This window comes from Sycon ciliatum, chromosome 1 (assembly GCF_964019385.1).
Source record: "Sycon ciliatum chromosome 1, ocSycCili1.1, whole genome shotgun sequence".
NCBI classification, from domain to species: Eukaryota; Metazoa; Porifera; class Calcarea; order Leucosolenida; family Sycettidae; genus Sycon; species Sycon ciliatum.
Window position 1 is genome coordinate 95,633,759 of NC_088643.1, and position 18,439 is coordinate 95,652,197.

The 18,439-nt window shown below is 47.8% G+C and overlaps 1 protein-coding gene across 1 annotated transcript; it reads right to left on the minus strand.

Annotated features, from left to right (window-relative positions):
- Window positions 1-206: 206 nt before the first annotated feature.
- On the minus strand, window positions 207-15,975 carry LOC135806663 (mucin-5AC-like). Its single transcript, XM_065320891.1, has 8 exons — window positions 14,126-15,975; window positions 13,225-13,329; window positions 10,309-10,795; window positions 8,869-9,336; window positions 6,666-8,153; window positions 4,547-4,690; window positions 2,388-2,525; window positions 207-981 (listed from the first exon to the last, which is right to left on the minus strand). The coding sequence occupies exons 1-8, from the start codon at window positions 15,391-15,393 to the stop codon at window positions 808-810; spliced, it is 4,272 nt and encodes a 1,423-aa protein (XP_065176963.1). The 5' UTR covers window positions 15,394-15,975; the 3' UTR covers window positions 207-807.
- Window positions 15,976-18,439: the final 2,464 nt, after the last annotated feature.

An 18,439-nucleotide genomic window follows, 5' to 3' on the forward strand; every position in this document is an offset into this window, starting at 1 on the left:
CTATAATGCCAGCCATAATGCTAGCATTACCCGCCCATGCCTACCCGCATCACCGTAATTGAGAGAGCACAACACACTCCCTGCGCAGGTTTGAACTCAGAACCTCATGATTGGCAGGCAAGCCTACAAACCAATCGCCTACATGCGTTGGTCAGTGCTTGAGACTCCCAGTGCCCAATATAAGTGGCAATGACACTGAGGGGAGGTGTTGTGGAGGTTTAACCAGTTACCATGGTTTTTGATCAGTGTGTTTCAGAAGCACAGCCAACTGACAGCATTATCAACTTACTAGTGATGAATTGAAATGAAAATTTATAGTAAAGAAATGAATTGAAATGAAAATGGGTACAAATACAGCATTCCAATAGAGCGAGAAGTGCACTTGTTTGGTTGAAACAAGGCTTGCCTAATACCAGGAAGTGCACTTGTATAAGAGCTCAAAGAGAAAATAGACAAAATGCGGAACTGTAAAATTCAGAAAAGAAAATCATCAATACACCGTACTGGGTCACGTTGAAATGATGTACTGAGCCTGTATGTATGCAATGTATAATGTATGTATCTACACTGTCAGCACTATGCAATGTAGAATGTATGTATTCACACGGCAGCACAGCCTGGTAACGTTACATGCACTTTTGTTATGATCAGCAGCTAGTTTTCATGTCGTTTCCGTATAAAGCTTACCTAGAAAAAAGCTTACTGACAAGCCAAAGAGGTGTAGGCAGTGCTTGAGGCGGTGATCAACTAGATCTAGTATGCCATGGTAAATCAGCACAATGGTCTACTCTGAAAACGTCTGTCTCTCTATGGCTTGCCGCTTGTAGAGACCTTCTTACCAATTGCACTCTTCAGCCCCTTCAGGCGTCCCGCTTTCGGCTTCGTTCCTGGTTTGGGATGTGCAATGACGTGCATCTCAGACACTGCCTCTGCTTTGTGGCCCGCTGTACTGGCACCAGACTGGCCGGGCTTTGGGCCGCTCTATGGAGATTGCACGCACGCACACATACACATGCACAAACACGTACACATGCACAAACACGTACACATACACACATACACAAAACAACCAGAACTGAGGAGGAGTATTAAAATCGACCCCGGCTTTCCGACAAAACGCCAGTACCATAATTATTAAAAGTATATGCATGGTTACTCAGGAATGTGTACTCCAACAGATCACCAGCTGCCGAATATATACAAGAATCCTACGGTGCAATGTACAATAGCCTTGACTCAGTTGCACTATGATGATTGTTCATAGTGTACTTGGCATATTGGTCTGGCCAAATTGGAGTGCAGCGGACAGAATTCCTCCTACTTATGCTTACTTGAAAACAGTCACCAATACAACGCGCATCAGAAACTAACACACTAATAGACTAATAGATGGAACACACACTAATATTTTTAACACTATTGCTTTAAAAAAAAAGCAATGTGAGTGCTTGGCGAGACCAGCACTACTACAGTACCACAGTACTGTCGGGCACTGATGAACGGACCGGCGATGAACGGACCGGCGATGAACGGACCGGCGATGAACGGACCGGCGAAGAACGGACCGGCGATGAACGGACCGGCGAAGAACGGACCGGCGAAGAACGGACCGGCGATGAACGGACCGGCGAAGAACGGACCGGCGAAGAACGGACCGGCGAAGAACGAACCGGCGATGAACGGACCGGCGATGAACGGACCGGCGAAGAACGGACCGGCGAAGAACGGACCGGCGAAGGACGGACCGGCGAAGGACGGACCGGCGAAGAACGGACCGGCGAAGAACGGACCGGCGAAGAAAGGACCGGCGAAGAGCGGCCAGGCTAGAATTTTTAAGAACAGTGCAGGCTGGATTTTTGCGGACAAGAACGGAAACTGAAATATACACTATAATGGCCTTCAGACGTATAACTCTGTTAAATGTACATGTAAGACTGTACTATCGAATAAGAAGGAAACTGCTGTGTTCGCTAGAAATAAGAACGGGCTAGGCTAGAACCCTACCCCCCCCCCCCCTCCCCAGTTCTTCGTCACCTGACTGTTATATATGTACTCTAGATAGATAGGTACTCATGTGTACTGTACATAGTAGTAATATACCTACTTCCGTAGCACTAGCATGATCTAGCATGATCACACTGCGCATGCTCTTGTTCAGGGCTTTTTCCCCAATCTACTTGGCTAGCTGGATGCTTGTGTGCATGGGGATCAGGACACAACACTGACAGTACTGTAAGCACAGCACGTGCAGTACATGGGTGGGTGGCAAAACCTTCAAAAAAAGAAGAGAAAGACTTCATGCAGGTGAATATTAGTATGTAAGTGAATACGGACGGCAGCAATCTAACTTTCTGCTGCTTTCTTTGCAATCTAACTTACTAACTTACCGGTGCTTTCTTTGCACACGCCATGCTTGCTGCTTCCAACTCAACAGGGACTTCATACATGTCTACATCTTCCTCGGGCCCTTCAGTGTGTGAATCCAAACTAGATTGAGGGCCGTGACTGACAGTCTTGTTGAACTCCTGCAACATAACAAAGGTATACCGGTAAGAAATAGACTCGACTGGGTCTATCACCACTGTGACTATCACCACTGTGTCTATCACCACTGTGACTATCACCACTGTGACTATCACCACTGTGACTATCACCACTGTGACTATCACCACTGTGACTATCACCACTGTGACTATCACCACTGTGACTATCACCACTGTGACTATCACCACTGTGTCTATCACCACTGTGTCTATCACCACTGTGACTGTCACCACTGTGACTGTCACCACTGTGACTATCACCACTGTGACTGTCACCACTGTGACTATCACCACTGTGACTATCACCACTGTGACTATCACCACTGTGACTATCACCACTGTGACTATCACCACTGTGACTATCACCACTGTGACTATCACCACTGTGACTATCACCACTGTGACTATCACCACTGTGACTATCACCACTGTGACTATCACCACTGTGACTATCACCACTGTGACTATCACCACTGTGACTATCACCACTGTGACTATCACCACTGTGACTATCACCACTGTGACTATCACCACTGTGACTATCACCACTGTGACTATCACCACTGTGACTATCACCACTGTGACTGTCACCACTGTGACTATCACCACTGTGACTATCACCACTGTGACTGTCACCACTGTGACTATCACCACTGTGACTATCACCACTGTGACTATCACCACTGTGACTATCACCACTGTGACTATCACCACTGTGACTATCACCACTGTGACTATCACCACTGTGACTATCACCACTGTGACTATCACCACTGTGACTATCACCACTGTGACTATCACCACTGTGACTATCACCACTGTGACTATCACCACTGTGACTATCACCACTGTGACTATCACCACTGTGACTATCACCACTGTGACTATCACCACTGTGACTATCACCACTGTGACTATCACCACTGTGACTATCACCACTGTGACTATCACCACTGTGACTATCACCACTGTGACTATCACCACTGTGACTATCACCACTGTGACTATCACCACTGTGACTATCACCACTGTGACTATCACCACTGTGACTATCACCACTGTGACTATCACCACTGTGACTATCACCACTGTGACTATCACCACTGTGACTATCACCACTGTGACTGTCACCACTGTGACTATCACCACTGTGACTATCACCACTGTGACTCATGTACTACCGGGAATACTGTAAAACCTGGCTTTAGCGACCACCTGCTTTGAACGACCGTTTTTCCATGCACGGACAGTTCTACACAGAAACTGCATCGGATACAGCGACCACCTGCCTTGCGCGACCAGCGACCGACTTTTAGTGTACCGAAAGTATTCTATGCTCACACCTGTCAATATGAGTACATGGAAGTACAATCGTGCACATGTACATGTATGTCCAAGATCCGACATGCCACAGATGTATGGGACCTGGTTCTAAAGACCACCTGGCATTAACGACCTTTTTCACTTGCACCGTGGGGTGGTCGCTTAAACCAAGTTTTCCTGTACAGTCATTCAGTTCCAGGCCGCAGTTCCAGGCCACAGATTCACACTAAGTATAGTCAACTTCGCTTATAACGACACTCTGCGGGGCATCAAAAAAGTGTCCTTATTCGCGAAGTGTCGTTATACCCGAAGTCTCATTATATGTATTACAGTTGGAAGGGACTTTGCTCTGGGCATGGAAATGCTGTCGTTATTCGCGAATTGTCGTTATATCCGCAGTCGTTATATCCGCAGTCGTTATATCCGCAGTGTACAGTCGTTATATCCGCAGTGTACAGTCGTTATATCCGCAGTGTACAGTCGTTATTAGCCAAGTTGACTGTAGTAACACATGCTAAACAGAACCACCAGTATCACAGCTAACGTGGCAAAAAAACCAGACTGATTGATTATCCAGCTCACAGTACTCCAATGAAACCGCAGAGTTACACAGGACTCGGAGCGACAAATGGAGGAGGACCAATGCACGCCGCACACAACAGGTTAAACAGTGTCTTTACCGGCTTGTCGCCGCTAGGACTGGAGCTATCTGTCGACAGGGATCGCATCTTCAGCAGCTTCTCAGCAGGTGGCGGTGGTCGGGCAGGACGACTACTTTTAGCCGCATTAGACGAAGACAACTTAGTGCTTGGCTTTGCGGCAACCTAAGTACACCAAACCAGAATTCATAGCAGACATAACACAAGTACAGCAGTAAAGCATCTACTATTGATGTATTCATGTAATGAATTCAGTTTAGCGTAGGCGCACATCTTGCAACTACGTATCTGCTGCGCAACAGCGCCCTCTACGGTTCTGGCCGCGTCACTTGTTTAGCGCGCCTTGCCGCGACCGGAAAGACTGCCTGCTGTGCATCACATTAATTTATGCGTACGCCATCACAATAATTTAAAATTCAGTTTTGATCGGGTCCGAGTCCGCAACGTGGCACATCTCCTTGCCATTCTAAGTTTTGAGTCTTCTCTGCTTTGGCTCATGCCCGACTTGCATCCTGCTGCCTTTGTCTTTTGCTGACCCACCATCCCACCACTAACCATTAATACTACATTGCATCATTCCTACTTCAAGTACAATAAACCTGGTGGCGAGTCACTCATAACTGGTCTGCCTTTCTATTGCGGCATTATGGCCTTATGGTCCTGCCTTTCCATTGCGGCAATCACAGCCTCCGGGCTTCTGCCTTCCTGCGGCAATCACAGCCTCCGGGCTTCTGCCTTTCTGCAGCACCCGCAGCCTCACAGGCTCGTGCCTACCTTGCGGCAAAGACCAACCAGTTCCTTGTCACCAGTACTTGCCCAACACAACCTGGCCTTATTCGTGTGGTGTATGCCTGTCTGCATGCCGTCTGTGTGGGGGAATGCTAATGATGTATGCCTGTCTGCATGCCGCCTGTGTGCGCGGAATGCTAATGATGTATGCCTGTCTGCATGCCGCCTGTGTGCGCGGAATGCTAATGATGTATGCCTGTCTGCATGCCGTCTGTGTGCGCGGAATGCTAAAGCCTAGTATAGGTACTATAGGTACTATGGTCTAGTATAGGTGCTATGGTCTAGTATAGGTACTATGGTCTAGTATAGGTACTATGGTCTAGTATAGGTACTATGGTCTAGTATAGGTACTATGGTCTAGTATAGGTCCTATAGCCTAGTATAGGTGCTATGGTCTAGTATAGGTACTATGGTCTAGTATAGGTACTATGGTCTAGTATAGGTACTATGGTCTAGTATAGGTACTATGGTCTAGTATAGGTACTATGGTCTAGCCGGGTTAAGCAGCCGGAATTCTGATGATAATGCACAGTAGTGTTTCAAGCTTGAAATCATCCAGAACTGAGATCATGGCAGAACTGAGATCATGGCAAGATCCATCACTACACAGGTGTATCTACTTGACATACCGGGGAATAGCCTGTCCGGCAGCTGCAAGTTATCAACATTGGCTTTGAGTTTGAGGAACACAGCACTAGAGTGCTGTATGTAATCCCCGGTTATGACCTGGCACACAGCCTGGCCTGCCAGCCAGTGTGGACACGACCTGGGTGTACATGCCAGCCCGGGGGGTGGGGCGGGGGGGGGGGGGGGGGGTGCATGACCTGGGTACTACACATGCCAGCCCGGGGGGGGGGGGGGGGGGGTGGTGGTGCATGTGTTCATACAACTCTGTAGAACTAGACGACGGTTGAAGTCAAGAGCATATGCAATTCGGACACAGGCCAGTCTACTGGCTATGCTCGCTGTAGCTTGCAGTCAGGCATGCAGTCGGACATGCAGTCGGGCATGCAGTCGGACATGCAGTCGGGCATGCAGTCCGGACTATGAAGACCAGAGCTCTAAAGATGGGACATGTAGCATGTATGATCGGTATCAGCTGCTATACACCTAGTAACTGAGCATTAGATCATGATCACAAGCATTAGATCATGATCACAAGCATTAGATCATGATCACAAGCATTAGATCATGATCACAAGCATTAGATCACGGTTTGTGACAACTGGGACCAGTCTAAGTTGATGTCACATGACAGAGGGAGATTATTAATTGAAGGCTACCATGGTTACACATGCAGCATTAAGCATGAAGCCTTGATTGAGCGTGGCAACATGATTCCAGTACATACCGTGGTACGGTCTTTGTCCATTGTTGCCGGCAGCTCATCTTCTGGAGTTTCGTAGATATCTACATCCCCAGCTTCAGCTGCTGCCTCAGCAAGCATATCGTGAATGGAAAATGGCTTACTGCTAGATTTCTTAGCTGAGAGTGATCCCTCTGCCGATGTTACTGATGATGTCATTGATCGGGATATTGCGGATGCCGGGCTAGATGAATCCGAAGGCAATGGGGGAGGTGATGAATTGGGTGAGGGCGATGTCCTTCTATTCATCTTAGGCGAGGGGGTTAGTCGAGGTTGCTGTGCTTTCGATGATGGTAGTTCCGGGGTTAGTCGAGGTTGCTGTGCTTTCGACGATGGTAGTTCCGGGGATATGCGAGGTGGCAGAGTGGGAGGAAGTGAAGTGGTACTCTTAGGAGTGGGTTTCATCTCCCTGTTGATTGTTGGAGGTGGAGGCTTTTTTGCCGCCTGGCTGCTTGGTGGCTTGAAGCGTGTCACAGTGCCAGCTGCAGTGCTAGCTCCACGACCGTGAGCACCAGTAGCACCAGTGCTGATGCTGCTTGTCGCAACACTGGCACGTGTCGATGTCGCAGGAACCGATGCTCTCTCCGGCGATTCAAACGCAACATCTTCATACAGGTCACTTGTGCTATCCACAGCTCCCTGAGTGGCTATGGCAGGACTATACCGCTGTGCCGGTGTGTTGGTGTTATGACTGTCTGTAGCTGCTGGTACCACATCATCATACAGATCATCGCTCCCAATTGCTTCAGCCACTACTGGATCACTGGTCTTCACTGAGCCACTGGGTGCTTTATGCTGGCTTGTGGGGATGGGATATGGAAGCACATACTCTTCAGGTAGTGACTCCTGCTTTTGAAGTTGAGATGTTTCGCCGACTGAACTCTGCATGACTTCATACACATCGTCTGTAGCTGGGTCATACTGTTCCACGCCTTCCTGGCTGGTTACGGACACCGACGGAGGAGCTGAAACAGAGGAGTTGGGGCTATTGCTGACTGATTCCACAGCATCTTCATACAGCATCTCTTCAGTTGCTGCCGCACTGGCATCATCCAATGGATTTGGTGTTGTCTGAGATGGAACAGAGGAGCTGGGAGCTTTCGGTGGAGGTCTCTTGGGCTTAGGAGGCTTCACTTTTGGTACTGTTGCTTTTCCGGATGTAGACGCACGATTTCTTGCTGGAAGGGCTGGTGGTAGTCCAGGACTGGGACTTGGCCCCGGAGAAGGTGATGGTCGATGGATTAGCTCCCCACTGGTTGTCTGAAACACACCTGGAGGTGGTGGTGCAGGCAGCAGAGAGCGGCCCGGAATACTTGTACCAAAACTGGATGACTGACTAGTAGACGGAGAAAGAGCCTTGTTCAAGTGTCCCGAATCGCTTAGCGATGGGCTTAGTCTTCTAGGGGCATGTTGCGATTGTAATGACGACTCATCATGCTCCACACTTGCATACACATCATCTCCATCGGTGTTCTGGACAGCAAATGAGGCAAACGTTACATGTACTATGATCAGCATGCAAAACAAGTATTGTCACTATTGTGCAACCTTTTTGGACCGAAATTCGAATCACTTTAACTAACACTTGATAAAACCTTACTAACTGAAAGTGATCATGATACTAGTACATGCCATAGCGTAACATGTATCCGAAGTATAGTGCATACCCAGAGTATAGTGCATACCCAGAGTATAGTGCATACCCAGGGGCCGCGGTCACAAGTATAGTGCATACCCAGAGGGGCCGCGGTCACACACGGTACGACCAGTACGACCATGGCCGTACCACTTTTCGTCCACGACGGTCCGCCCAGAGCGGCCTGCAGAGTGCTAAAACGTGCCGCGCGGCCGAAAACTATGATCCGATTTCCCCCCGGTGGACACCCCACACTGCCCGGTGACACCCCTGGTACCACACAACAGTTGAAGAAAGTTACGTGCCTACAAGGGAAGTAAGTAGATTCTCAAAGACTAAATTTTGGTGGATATGCTGCACACTGCACACTGCATGTTTTCGACCTCTAATGCTCGCATTCAAGGCGCGAACAGACAAGAATTTGTTTGTGAGCACTACATCAGTGGCAGAGCACTACATCAGTGGCAGAGCACTACATCAGTGGCAGAGCACTACATCAGTGGCAGAGCTATTAACTTCTCCAGTGAAGCATAGCACCTATACAGGACATACCTCTCCCGATGGAGTAGCTGATGGACGTGCGAGTTCAACACTGCTGACGGATAAGGAGCTAGAGTCATTGACAACACATTCGTAGACATCTTGATCTTCCTCTACCTCGAAGAGGTCTTCTTGTGGACAGTCTGGCACGTCAGTGCCCCGCACGCCGCCAGTAGAACTTTTCTTGGCTCTTTCAGTAGATGTAGTACCATGAGCTGTAACTACCAGTGCAGGAGAACCAATTGACTTTGCCAACAAATCCACTGTTCTGCTGCCGTCAGTTGTGCTTGGACTCGTTTTCCGGCCAAACGTCCGTGGATTGACCTTGGCCTTGGAGATCAAAGTTGTTGTCTTTGTAGCCTTGTCACGCAATGCTGTTTTCAGAGTCGATAGTCCTCCTCGAAGTGTCGCTGCCTTGGATTTGCCCATGCCTTCATTTCCTCCTGATTGGCTGGGTGGTTTCCCGGGATGAATCTTTTGCTGGACAGTGAAAAGATGCAGCAGAAGCAACCGAATTCAGCATACGAATAGTACAAAGCTCCACCTCTCTATGCATATAGTTTTTAAAAGGTGGAGGTCATACACTTCCCTACCCTGGAAGCGAACTGATAAGAAGTGAGAATGAAATCTCACAGTGCACTGTGTGCAAAAAGTACAGTTCCACTACAACACTACACTACACTACACTACACTACACCACACCACACCACACCACACCACACCACACCACACCACACCACACCACACCACACCACACCACACCACACTACACTACACTACACTACACAGTCACTACACTACACTACACTACACTACACCACACTGAGGCTTTTTCAAGGATATTAGTATGCTACTCAGTTTGATGCCAGGCGTGAATTAAAAGCCAGGTGTGAATTAAAACGTGAATTAAAAGGGTGCTGGCAAGGCTTTCCGCTGGACAATTTCAGCCCTGGAAATCTCTTACATATATTCTTCTTACACTAGCTGACTAATCATAACCATAGAAAGAACACAGTATCAGTTCATATCATGGGGTGAGGGTGGAGTGGGAGTCCACTCCAGGGATATTTGGGACCTTTCGCACCACGCGTACGGATACGAAACGAATGCTGATTCGTCACCTGGGTTCGAGGATTCGTCAGAGTCCCTGCGGAGAGCTCGTTTTCACGAATGGAAGCCTCTTCATTCGTGGTGCGCTCCGAATCCGTCAGGTACACATTTGTTTGGCCAGGTACACATGTTTTGCCACGTACACCTTTTTCCCTTGATTCCATGATCCATGCACGTGTGCGTGTAAACACCCGTACGGCCGTATTCGTAGTTGCCATGCACATTTGCGTGACTTGCGAAACCTGAATCTATTTCCAACGAAACGATTACGAGCCGAATCAAACTTTCGTTTGTCATTCGATTCGTAGCAAATGCGAACGGTCGCTATTGTCACATACTTACCACAGGTAGATGATGAAGATTGGGACTTAAGCGATCTTGCGAAAGTGTGTCTTCTTCATAATCTGACGTCTCGCTGGATTCTTGTACATCTTGCGAAGTTCCAGAAAGATCCACATAAGTGCAGCTCAGAATGTCAGAGTCGTCAGTTACTATTGACATGTTCCGACGCGTGAGTTTGTGCAAAAGCGTCTTAGTCTGCTGCACCCCGCCGCTGTACGTCGGACCAACGATGTAGTAACACTCGTCATCCGCAGTCCACCCGCTGTCCGCCATGGACTGGGTATCTTGCTGCGGTGACCCGCCTTGCAATGGCCATCTGCTCTCTGTTGCTTCAGCTATTCTTAGCAAAGACACTGGATCAGTAGAACACTCTTCACCGAGAGGCGCTTCCAAGCACAGATCTGCAGATGCAGTGCTTTGCTGCTTGTCCAATGATGGTTTCTCAGCCAAGCCAAACACTTCATCCACTGCCCATCTGAAGTAGAGACTGGTATCCGCGGCAGGATCAACATAAACATGCACAAGAAACAGCAGAGCAGTATCACATTAGCAACGTGCGCGCGCGCGCGTGTGTGTGTGTGTGTGTGTGTGTGTGTGTGTGTGTGTGTGTGTGCGTGTGTGCGTGTGTGTATGTGTGTGTGTATCAATGAAATGGCTGGGAAATCTCGCTAGGACGTTGACGCGACACAGCGCCTCAACCCAACTCTCCATGTCTGTCGGCCCCTCACACGAGGGGACATGTGACCGGAAACGGCAATGTTCAGGACAGGACAGGTGTGTGTATGTGTATGTGTGTGTATGTGTGTGTGTGCATGTGTGTGTGTGTGTGTGTGTGCGCGCGCGTGTGTGTGTGTCCCTTATGGTGCAGTGGTATGTGCAGTTGATTTCCAATCGAGAGGTTGCGGGTTCAATTCCTGACGATTATGGCCGCACACGTCTTTCTGCTCTTTCTCATTCTCCTACAACTTTGTACTTGTAGCTCTTCTTTCGTTCTCCTGGGTGGTTACCAGGGAGTCGTACTCAAACTAGGGAGGTGACACGGCACAGAAATCCGTGTCACAGGGGTTGACTCGCACCTGTGACCAGTGACCCCTCGTTGTTATTTTTGGAATAGTTCAGTCCAGTCCGAAAGGTCATACTCGGATCGACTTGCCTTCTGTACTTCACCTCCAAGCGTGCAACGCAAGACCCGCAAAGTATGATTTTTCTGTGGCGAACGATTTTGCCATTGATCAAGTTTTTATTGGAGTGCTCAGGCATACTACGATTGCTCAGACGTCCCGAGCACGCTTGTTCAGGTTCTCTATTTTTGACGAGCCGGTCCTACAGCCCCCTATTGTATCTAACGACGTAGGAGCTGACAATGTAAGAGGATTTCCCTGGAAATAACGATGATGGCGGTGTGACTGCTGCAGGAAAAATGCTGGCTGTTTATGACAGTATGACTAGATGTACAATGTAGCTCTCTTGTATGGTTCTTAACCCCTGCTATAAATGTGTTGTTTACGAAGACTGGTGTATTGTGCAAGTCATAAAGAAGAAATGGGGCAGATACACGACTTACAATTTTCAAAAACCAACTTCGTGTTATGTGTAATTTGTGTCAAAATTGTAGTATTTAGACATGACAATATCATTGGCTGTACTTCTCTAATATGGTACATAACCCCTGCTATAAATGTGTTATTTAGGCAGACTGGACCATTGTACAAGTCATAAAGAAGAAATGGGGCAGATACATGACTTACATTTTTCAAAACCTGGCTTCGTGTTATGTGTAATTTGTGTCAAAATTGTAGTATTTCAACATGACAATATCACTGGCTGTACTTCTCTTATATGGTACTTAACCCCTGCTATAAATGTGTTGTTTACGAAGACTGGTGTATTGTGCAAGTCATAAAGAAGAAATGGGGCAGATACACGACTTACAATTTTCAAAAACCAGCTTCGTGTTATGTGCAATTAATTAATATTTGGGTCAATTTTTAGTATTCAGATTAACCTAGGATACGACTCTGAACAGTTCTGAACAGTTACCACAACACTACACGCCGTCTCATAACTGCTGCTGTTGCCATCACTGCTATCAAGTAGTTCGGACATGGCAGGAGCTAAACAAATTGCTGGTAGTCTTTCAAAGAATACTGGCGAGTGATGGGCTGTAAACGAAATGTGCTGCCTCGATAATTTCAAAAACTAGACACCCATGCGGCACGCTTGGAGGTGAAGTACAGAAGGCGAGTCGATCCGAGTATGACCTTTCGGACTGGACTGGACTGAACTATTCCAAAAATAACAACGAGGGGTCACTGGTCACAGGTGCGAGTCAACCCCTGTGACACGGATTTCTGTGCCGTGTCACCTCCCTAGTTTGAGTACGACTCCCTGGTGGTTACCAACAGCCAGTGTATGCCAGAGTATGTGGTGTGGTTAAAAAAAAATGGAAAATTGAAAAATGAAAAATAGGGATTCACTGGCCAGAAAAAGCCACTTCAAGTTCAAACCAGCCGTGTAGTGGATACCAGGCTAAAATTAGTGGTGGTCAATTCATCAGCCTTGCAAGCTGTTGAATGGTGTAATCCCAGCAAAAGTTGCTATGTCTAACATAGCTGTTCGCCATCATCGCTTCCGCGATGGGCATGTCTGAGTGAGTGAGTGTATGTGAGTGTATGTGTGTGTATGTGTGTGTATGTGTGTGTGTGAGTGAGTGTATGTGTGTGTATGTGTGTGTGTGTGAGTGTGTGTGTGTGTGTGTGTATGTGCGTGCATGTGTGTGTATATGTGTGTATGTGTGTGTGTGTGTATGTGTATGTGTGTGCGTGTGTGTGTGTACGTGTGTGTGTATGTGTGTGTGTGTGTGTGTGTGTGTGTATGTGTATGTGTGTATGTGAGCGTATGTGTGCAGTCACGTACTCTGAATGTCTTTCGGTTTTCGGACTGATCTCATCAGCACTGTTGGCATACGTCTCCTCGTCATCCTCACCAGGCACAATCCAGTGTGCCAGAGAGAGTGGCTCGCTGCAGCAAGAGCATGAAGTAATAATCGACAGGAGTAACAAACAAACTCGGAAGGCTTAGTACAAACGTGCTATGATGCTTACAGGAGCAACGCAAGTTTTTCATGTAAAAAGCTTGCCCCATATCCCGTGGGGGGGGGGGGGGGGACACCTGCAGACAAGGAAATTCGTGGGAGTATTACTAGCATGTCACTGTTATGGGGTATTATTAGCAACTTAGCATGTCACTGTTAATAACAGTTACATGGGGCTACTATTTCCATCAACAAGGAATGGAATGCAGCGTTCTACCTGGTTGGCCGTGGCTAAATCACCTGGTTGGATAGTCCAGCCCAAACAGAACAGTCTCTTCACTGGTGTATAGGTACTGCATACTGGCCTACATACTTGTTGCAAACGTGACTTGTCAAAATAGATCATGCCAGCAAGACTTTGTGACAACAGTGCCCACAGTACAACACATTGCTGGCATTGCTGACAGGGACAAGAATGGAGTGAAGGCTTCCAAGTATAGCTATACCTTAGCTTTACGGCCAACAGCCTGACTATAACAGTCATATGATGCAGTTTATCTTGTGGCTACGGGCCATGCATGCATGCACTACACTAACAACAGCTACGCATTTTATAATGTCTCTTTATGCATTACGTCATGCCTGCGAGAGAGAGAGAGAGAGAGAGAGAGAGAGAGAGAGAGAGAGAGAGAGAGAGAGAGAGAGAGAGAGAGAGAGAGAGAGAGAGAGAGAGAGAGCGTGCGTGCATGCATGTGTGTGCACCTCAAAAGCTCAACAACTTACAAAAAGGCATCGAGGTCGAGTGGCTTGCTGTCCATAGCAAAGTCCACATGTTTGCTGATGAACTCCTGTAGATCTGCTGCACGATGGTCTTCTTGGCCTTCTTGCAGTGACATTGACTGTAATTGCAGTACGTGTTGTTTGAACACCGTCCGGCAAAACTCCAGTCCGTTTAGTGTGATCAGAGCAGCAATGAACTGATTCTTGCCAATCAGTTCCAGATAAGCAGCCCAGGTAATAGACGCATCCAAGACAGTAGAACGCAGCACTTCTTGAGCGCCCTCTACGGCTCGTACCCGTGCTAACCACTGTGCTCGGGCGGAATCTTGATACCTTAAGTCACGCCAATTTCCCACGTCTCGCCAGGAGAAAACACTTTCCACAACAGCTGCAGCAGCAGTATTCGGCGATCTTCCCGAGCTGCATCTTTGTGAGATCAGGTCATACAAGTGAAAGAAAGCTTCGTTGATGCCAACTCCCGTTCTTGCTGATGTTTCAAACACGGGTACATGTCTGAGCGTCGGCACCTCTCGTATAGCTGTAATTGCACTGTGCGTCTGTTCTGATCCACACACGTCACACTTACTTAGCGCTATTACAAAAGGTTGATCCGCTTGCCTCAGCCGCTCGGCCACGTCACTCAACAATGACACTTGCTTGGCAACAGTATTCGGTTCGACAGTGGGATCGAGAACAAGGACACTACCTTGCACGCCCTTTCCGGACCCGCCATTTGTGCTCAAGCGCTTGGGCAGCTGTTCCCTGGCTTGCGGCACAACTCCTTTGAATCGACTGCCGATGTAGCTGATCTTGCTGGGTCTGTGCAATGACTGTACTGTAGCCCTTGCTGTATAATCCTCGCCACCCACGTGGACGCTTGCATTGGCATCATAGAATGTTGTATGTTCCACTACATGGAACACCACGCTTTTGGAATCCAGTACTTTCAGCACCGTTCCGAAGTACAGGTAATGGACGCCATCTATTTCTGGATCGTTGAATTCTACGTTTGATACAATGCTAGAATGCGCTTCCCGTGTTACGATGTAGTCGTCACATGATGGTAGAACAAACCGCGAACACAAGCACGACTTTCCAACACCTGATAATGCACCGGTGTTCTCAGAGTCATTGCTGACACCTAGATCGTAAGCCGGTAGTCCAACAACCGCTATGTACGAGTGCATCGTGCTCTTTCCCAATCGCTGTCTGACGGAAGTAGTGCGGCGACAAGGAGGTGCTGGCGCGGACATGCCGTCAACACTCGACATGCTTCTTGCAAAATGGTAAGACGGGGACGGGAACTAGTGTTGTTGCTGCCTCTGCTACTGCTGCTGAAAATCACAGATCGCTTGCAGTATTATCGGTGTAAAAATAGTACAGGTACTGTAGCAGGTTGTTGTGCGGTACGGCACTGGGCGGTCAACTGGCACAAGCGGAGATGTTACTGACAGCCTACACACAATCTAGAGTTTCCCACACAGCGTTCGCGCGACACGCCAGCTCTTCCACATACTATCTTCGGCTTTCTTCAGGATCAAAATAGCCAGCACTACAATGCAAAAGTGAGCGATGCCTGCAGCCGTTGCGAAAACAGCAACGCTGTCCTTGAGTGATCACTAAACGTAACCGTCCCGTTAGGAGCAGGGAGTGTTTATGGGCATAGGCCGTTCACAACTGCTGCCGAAATACTCTGGATACGTCGTTGAGAAACAACAAACTAGCGCATGTAGGACATTTCAGAAGCGGACTGAAAGATATCGCCAACCCGGACCCGGACATTGTAAACAAAACTTCAGTTTCGACGTGTGCTGCATGCAGCCAGTAGATCTACGCGCCTGCAAGGCCGCACGCGCATGTCCATACGCACATGGCCATGGCCATAGCCATATGCCATACATACCGTCATACGCCATCGAAGTGAGCAGGGAAAGGCCCGGATTTCACTCACATCCGTGGGCTAGCTAGCTGGACGATTGTTCACGGATCGGTATGCTCAGCACGGACCACCACGGACCACCACGGAGCATGTCATGGATCATGGATAGTAGTCGACGCTTCGATGTTTGGTGATAGGAGCACACGGTCGGTTGATCTACGACGGGTGTTGCTGTGTAGGGTGCACCCTATGGCCGCGACAGACGCGATGCCCGCGCACAAAGCACCACAACGAAGCCTTATTTGAAGGACCCTATCGCCGTGGACAAGAGGTTGTGCTTGACAAAAATGTGTATTTGAGGCGGAAGCAGCGCTATCTGACGTTGCAACTCATCAACGCCAACCCAATGGCAATGTATGCAGCGGACTGACTGTCAGTGTCACTGCAACGAATGCGCTGGACGGGCGCTAGCTTGAGATAACCACGATGCATGACTAGACTCTACGCTCACTAGCTACTGCCAGTACTGGGCCAGACCGGGGCCAATCTGGAGCTCCGCAGAGTCCGCGCCCACTAATATTAATAATATACTACAATCATGATTGTAATGCCAAGTAATGGTTTGGCCTGCTCCTTGGGATTGATAAATGGGCGAGTTTGGGGCAGTGCAACGCCAGATGCAGCCCTGGCCTGGGTCACAGTGCCCCTTGGCCTAGCTAGGCGCTGTCGGGTGTCCTGGAACTACCGGATATATCACAACTACATTGTAGTTACTTACGACACAACTAACTAATTACGACACAAGTAAGTTAGTTCTCTCTGACTCAAGTACTGTAGTGTAGTAGTTTACGAATGACTATGTAAATAATAATTAAAAAAAGCACAGTCACTCCTCGCTAGCTAGCCACTGACTGTACACTTAGCAGCAGATACGTAGATCTACCAGCCGCTACGCTAGTGACTTGCTGTGGAGACTTTATCTTTGCAGTTTTGTAAGTAACAATTTAGTTGTAGTCCGAAGCCCCGTGCAGAAGGTCTACATTCTCATTCAGTGTTGTTTCTGGCATCTCTACACTGGTCATTGACTTGTGCGTGCGTGCATTGCTCACATACTTTAAAATGTACAATGTACTAAGACGTAATGTACTAAGACGTAATGTACTAAGACGTAATGTACTAAGACGTAATGTACTAAGACGTAATGTACTAAGACGTAATGTACTAAGACGTAATGTACTAAGACGTAATGTACTAAGACGTAATGTACTAAGACGTAATGTACTAAGACGTAATGTACTAAGACGTAATGTACTAAGACGTAATGTACTAAGACGTAATGTACTAAGACGTAATGTACTAAGACGTAATGTACTAAGACGTAATGTACTAAGACGTAATGTACTAAGACGTAATGTACTAAGACGTAATGTACTAAGACGTAATGTACTAAGAGTGTAGTACAAGTCATGTACAGTCATGATACAGGTACATGTACCTGGTGTCAGCACCATGATGGGCCATGTGCATGTCTCTTGACCTTTTCCCCAGTTTGGTGCCCAGCCAGCAGTGCCAGTGGGAGTACAAGAGGTAAGCCCTTCACAGCGACATGACGCAGCCGGAAAAATAACCTGGTCACGGTCGACCGGTCAGTTTTCTACCCATGCCCATGGCATGGACTTGTTTGCGAAGGTAAAGTGACTGCCCTTCCGGGTCCTACCCAAGTAGGGGAGATATTCCCCAGGAAGCTAAACGGCTGGCACCATGGCATCACACAACTAGAAATGGGCAGACACACACATACTAGTATTCATCTATTCATCGTACAGTGCTGTGCTATTCAACACTGCACATACTGTTGGCATATACATGCACTTACAAGCAGGATAAGTGTGAAGCCACAGCCATCATTAGATCAATCCCTAATTCTATTATTCTCTCACTGTCTCAGTGTTGACCATGAGGTACACCATTCCATGATGATTACAATGTACTAGTACACGTACACGTACATGTGCATGCATACTCTTGATCATGACGACATATCATGGGCGGATTATATGACACAGTTTATTCATGGCTATTAAGCTAGCATAAGGTTTGATGGTGGACCGGTGGACCAGTGGGAAATGCAATGCTCCTGCATGCAGCATTGGAATGCACTTCACTATTTCAGAAGTATTTCTATAACCATAATTATATGTGATACACAAATTGTATGAATTGCCAGCACTGGCTGTACTGTAACACATGTATGGCCAGGACATTAGCCAGTACAGACTCAGTACAGACTCAGTACAGACTCAGTACAGACTCAGTACAGACTCAGTACAGACTCAGTACAGACTCAGTACAGACTCAGTACAGACTCAGTACAGACTCAGTACAGACTCAGTACAGACTCAGTACAGACTCAGTACAGACTCAGTACAGACTCAGTA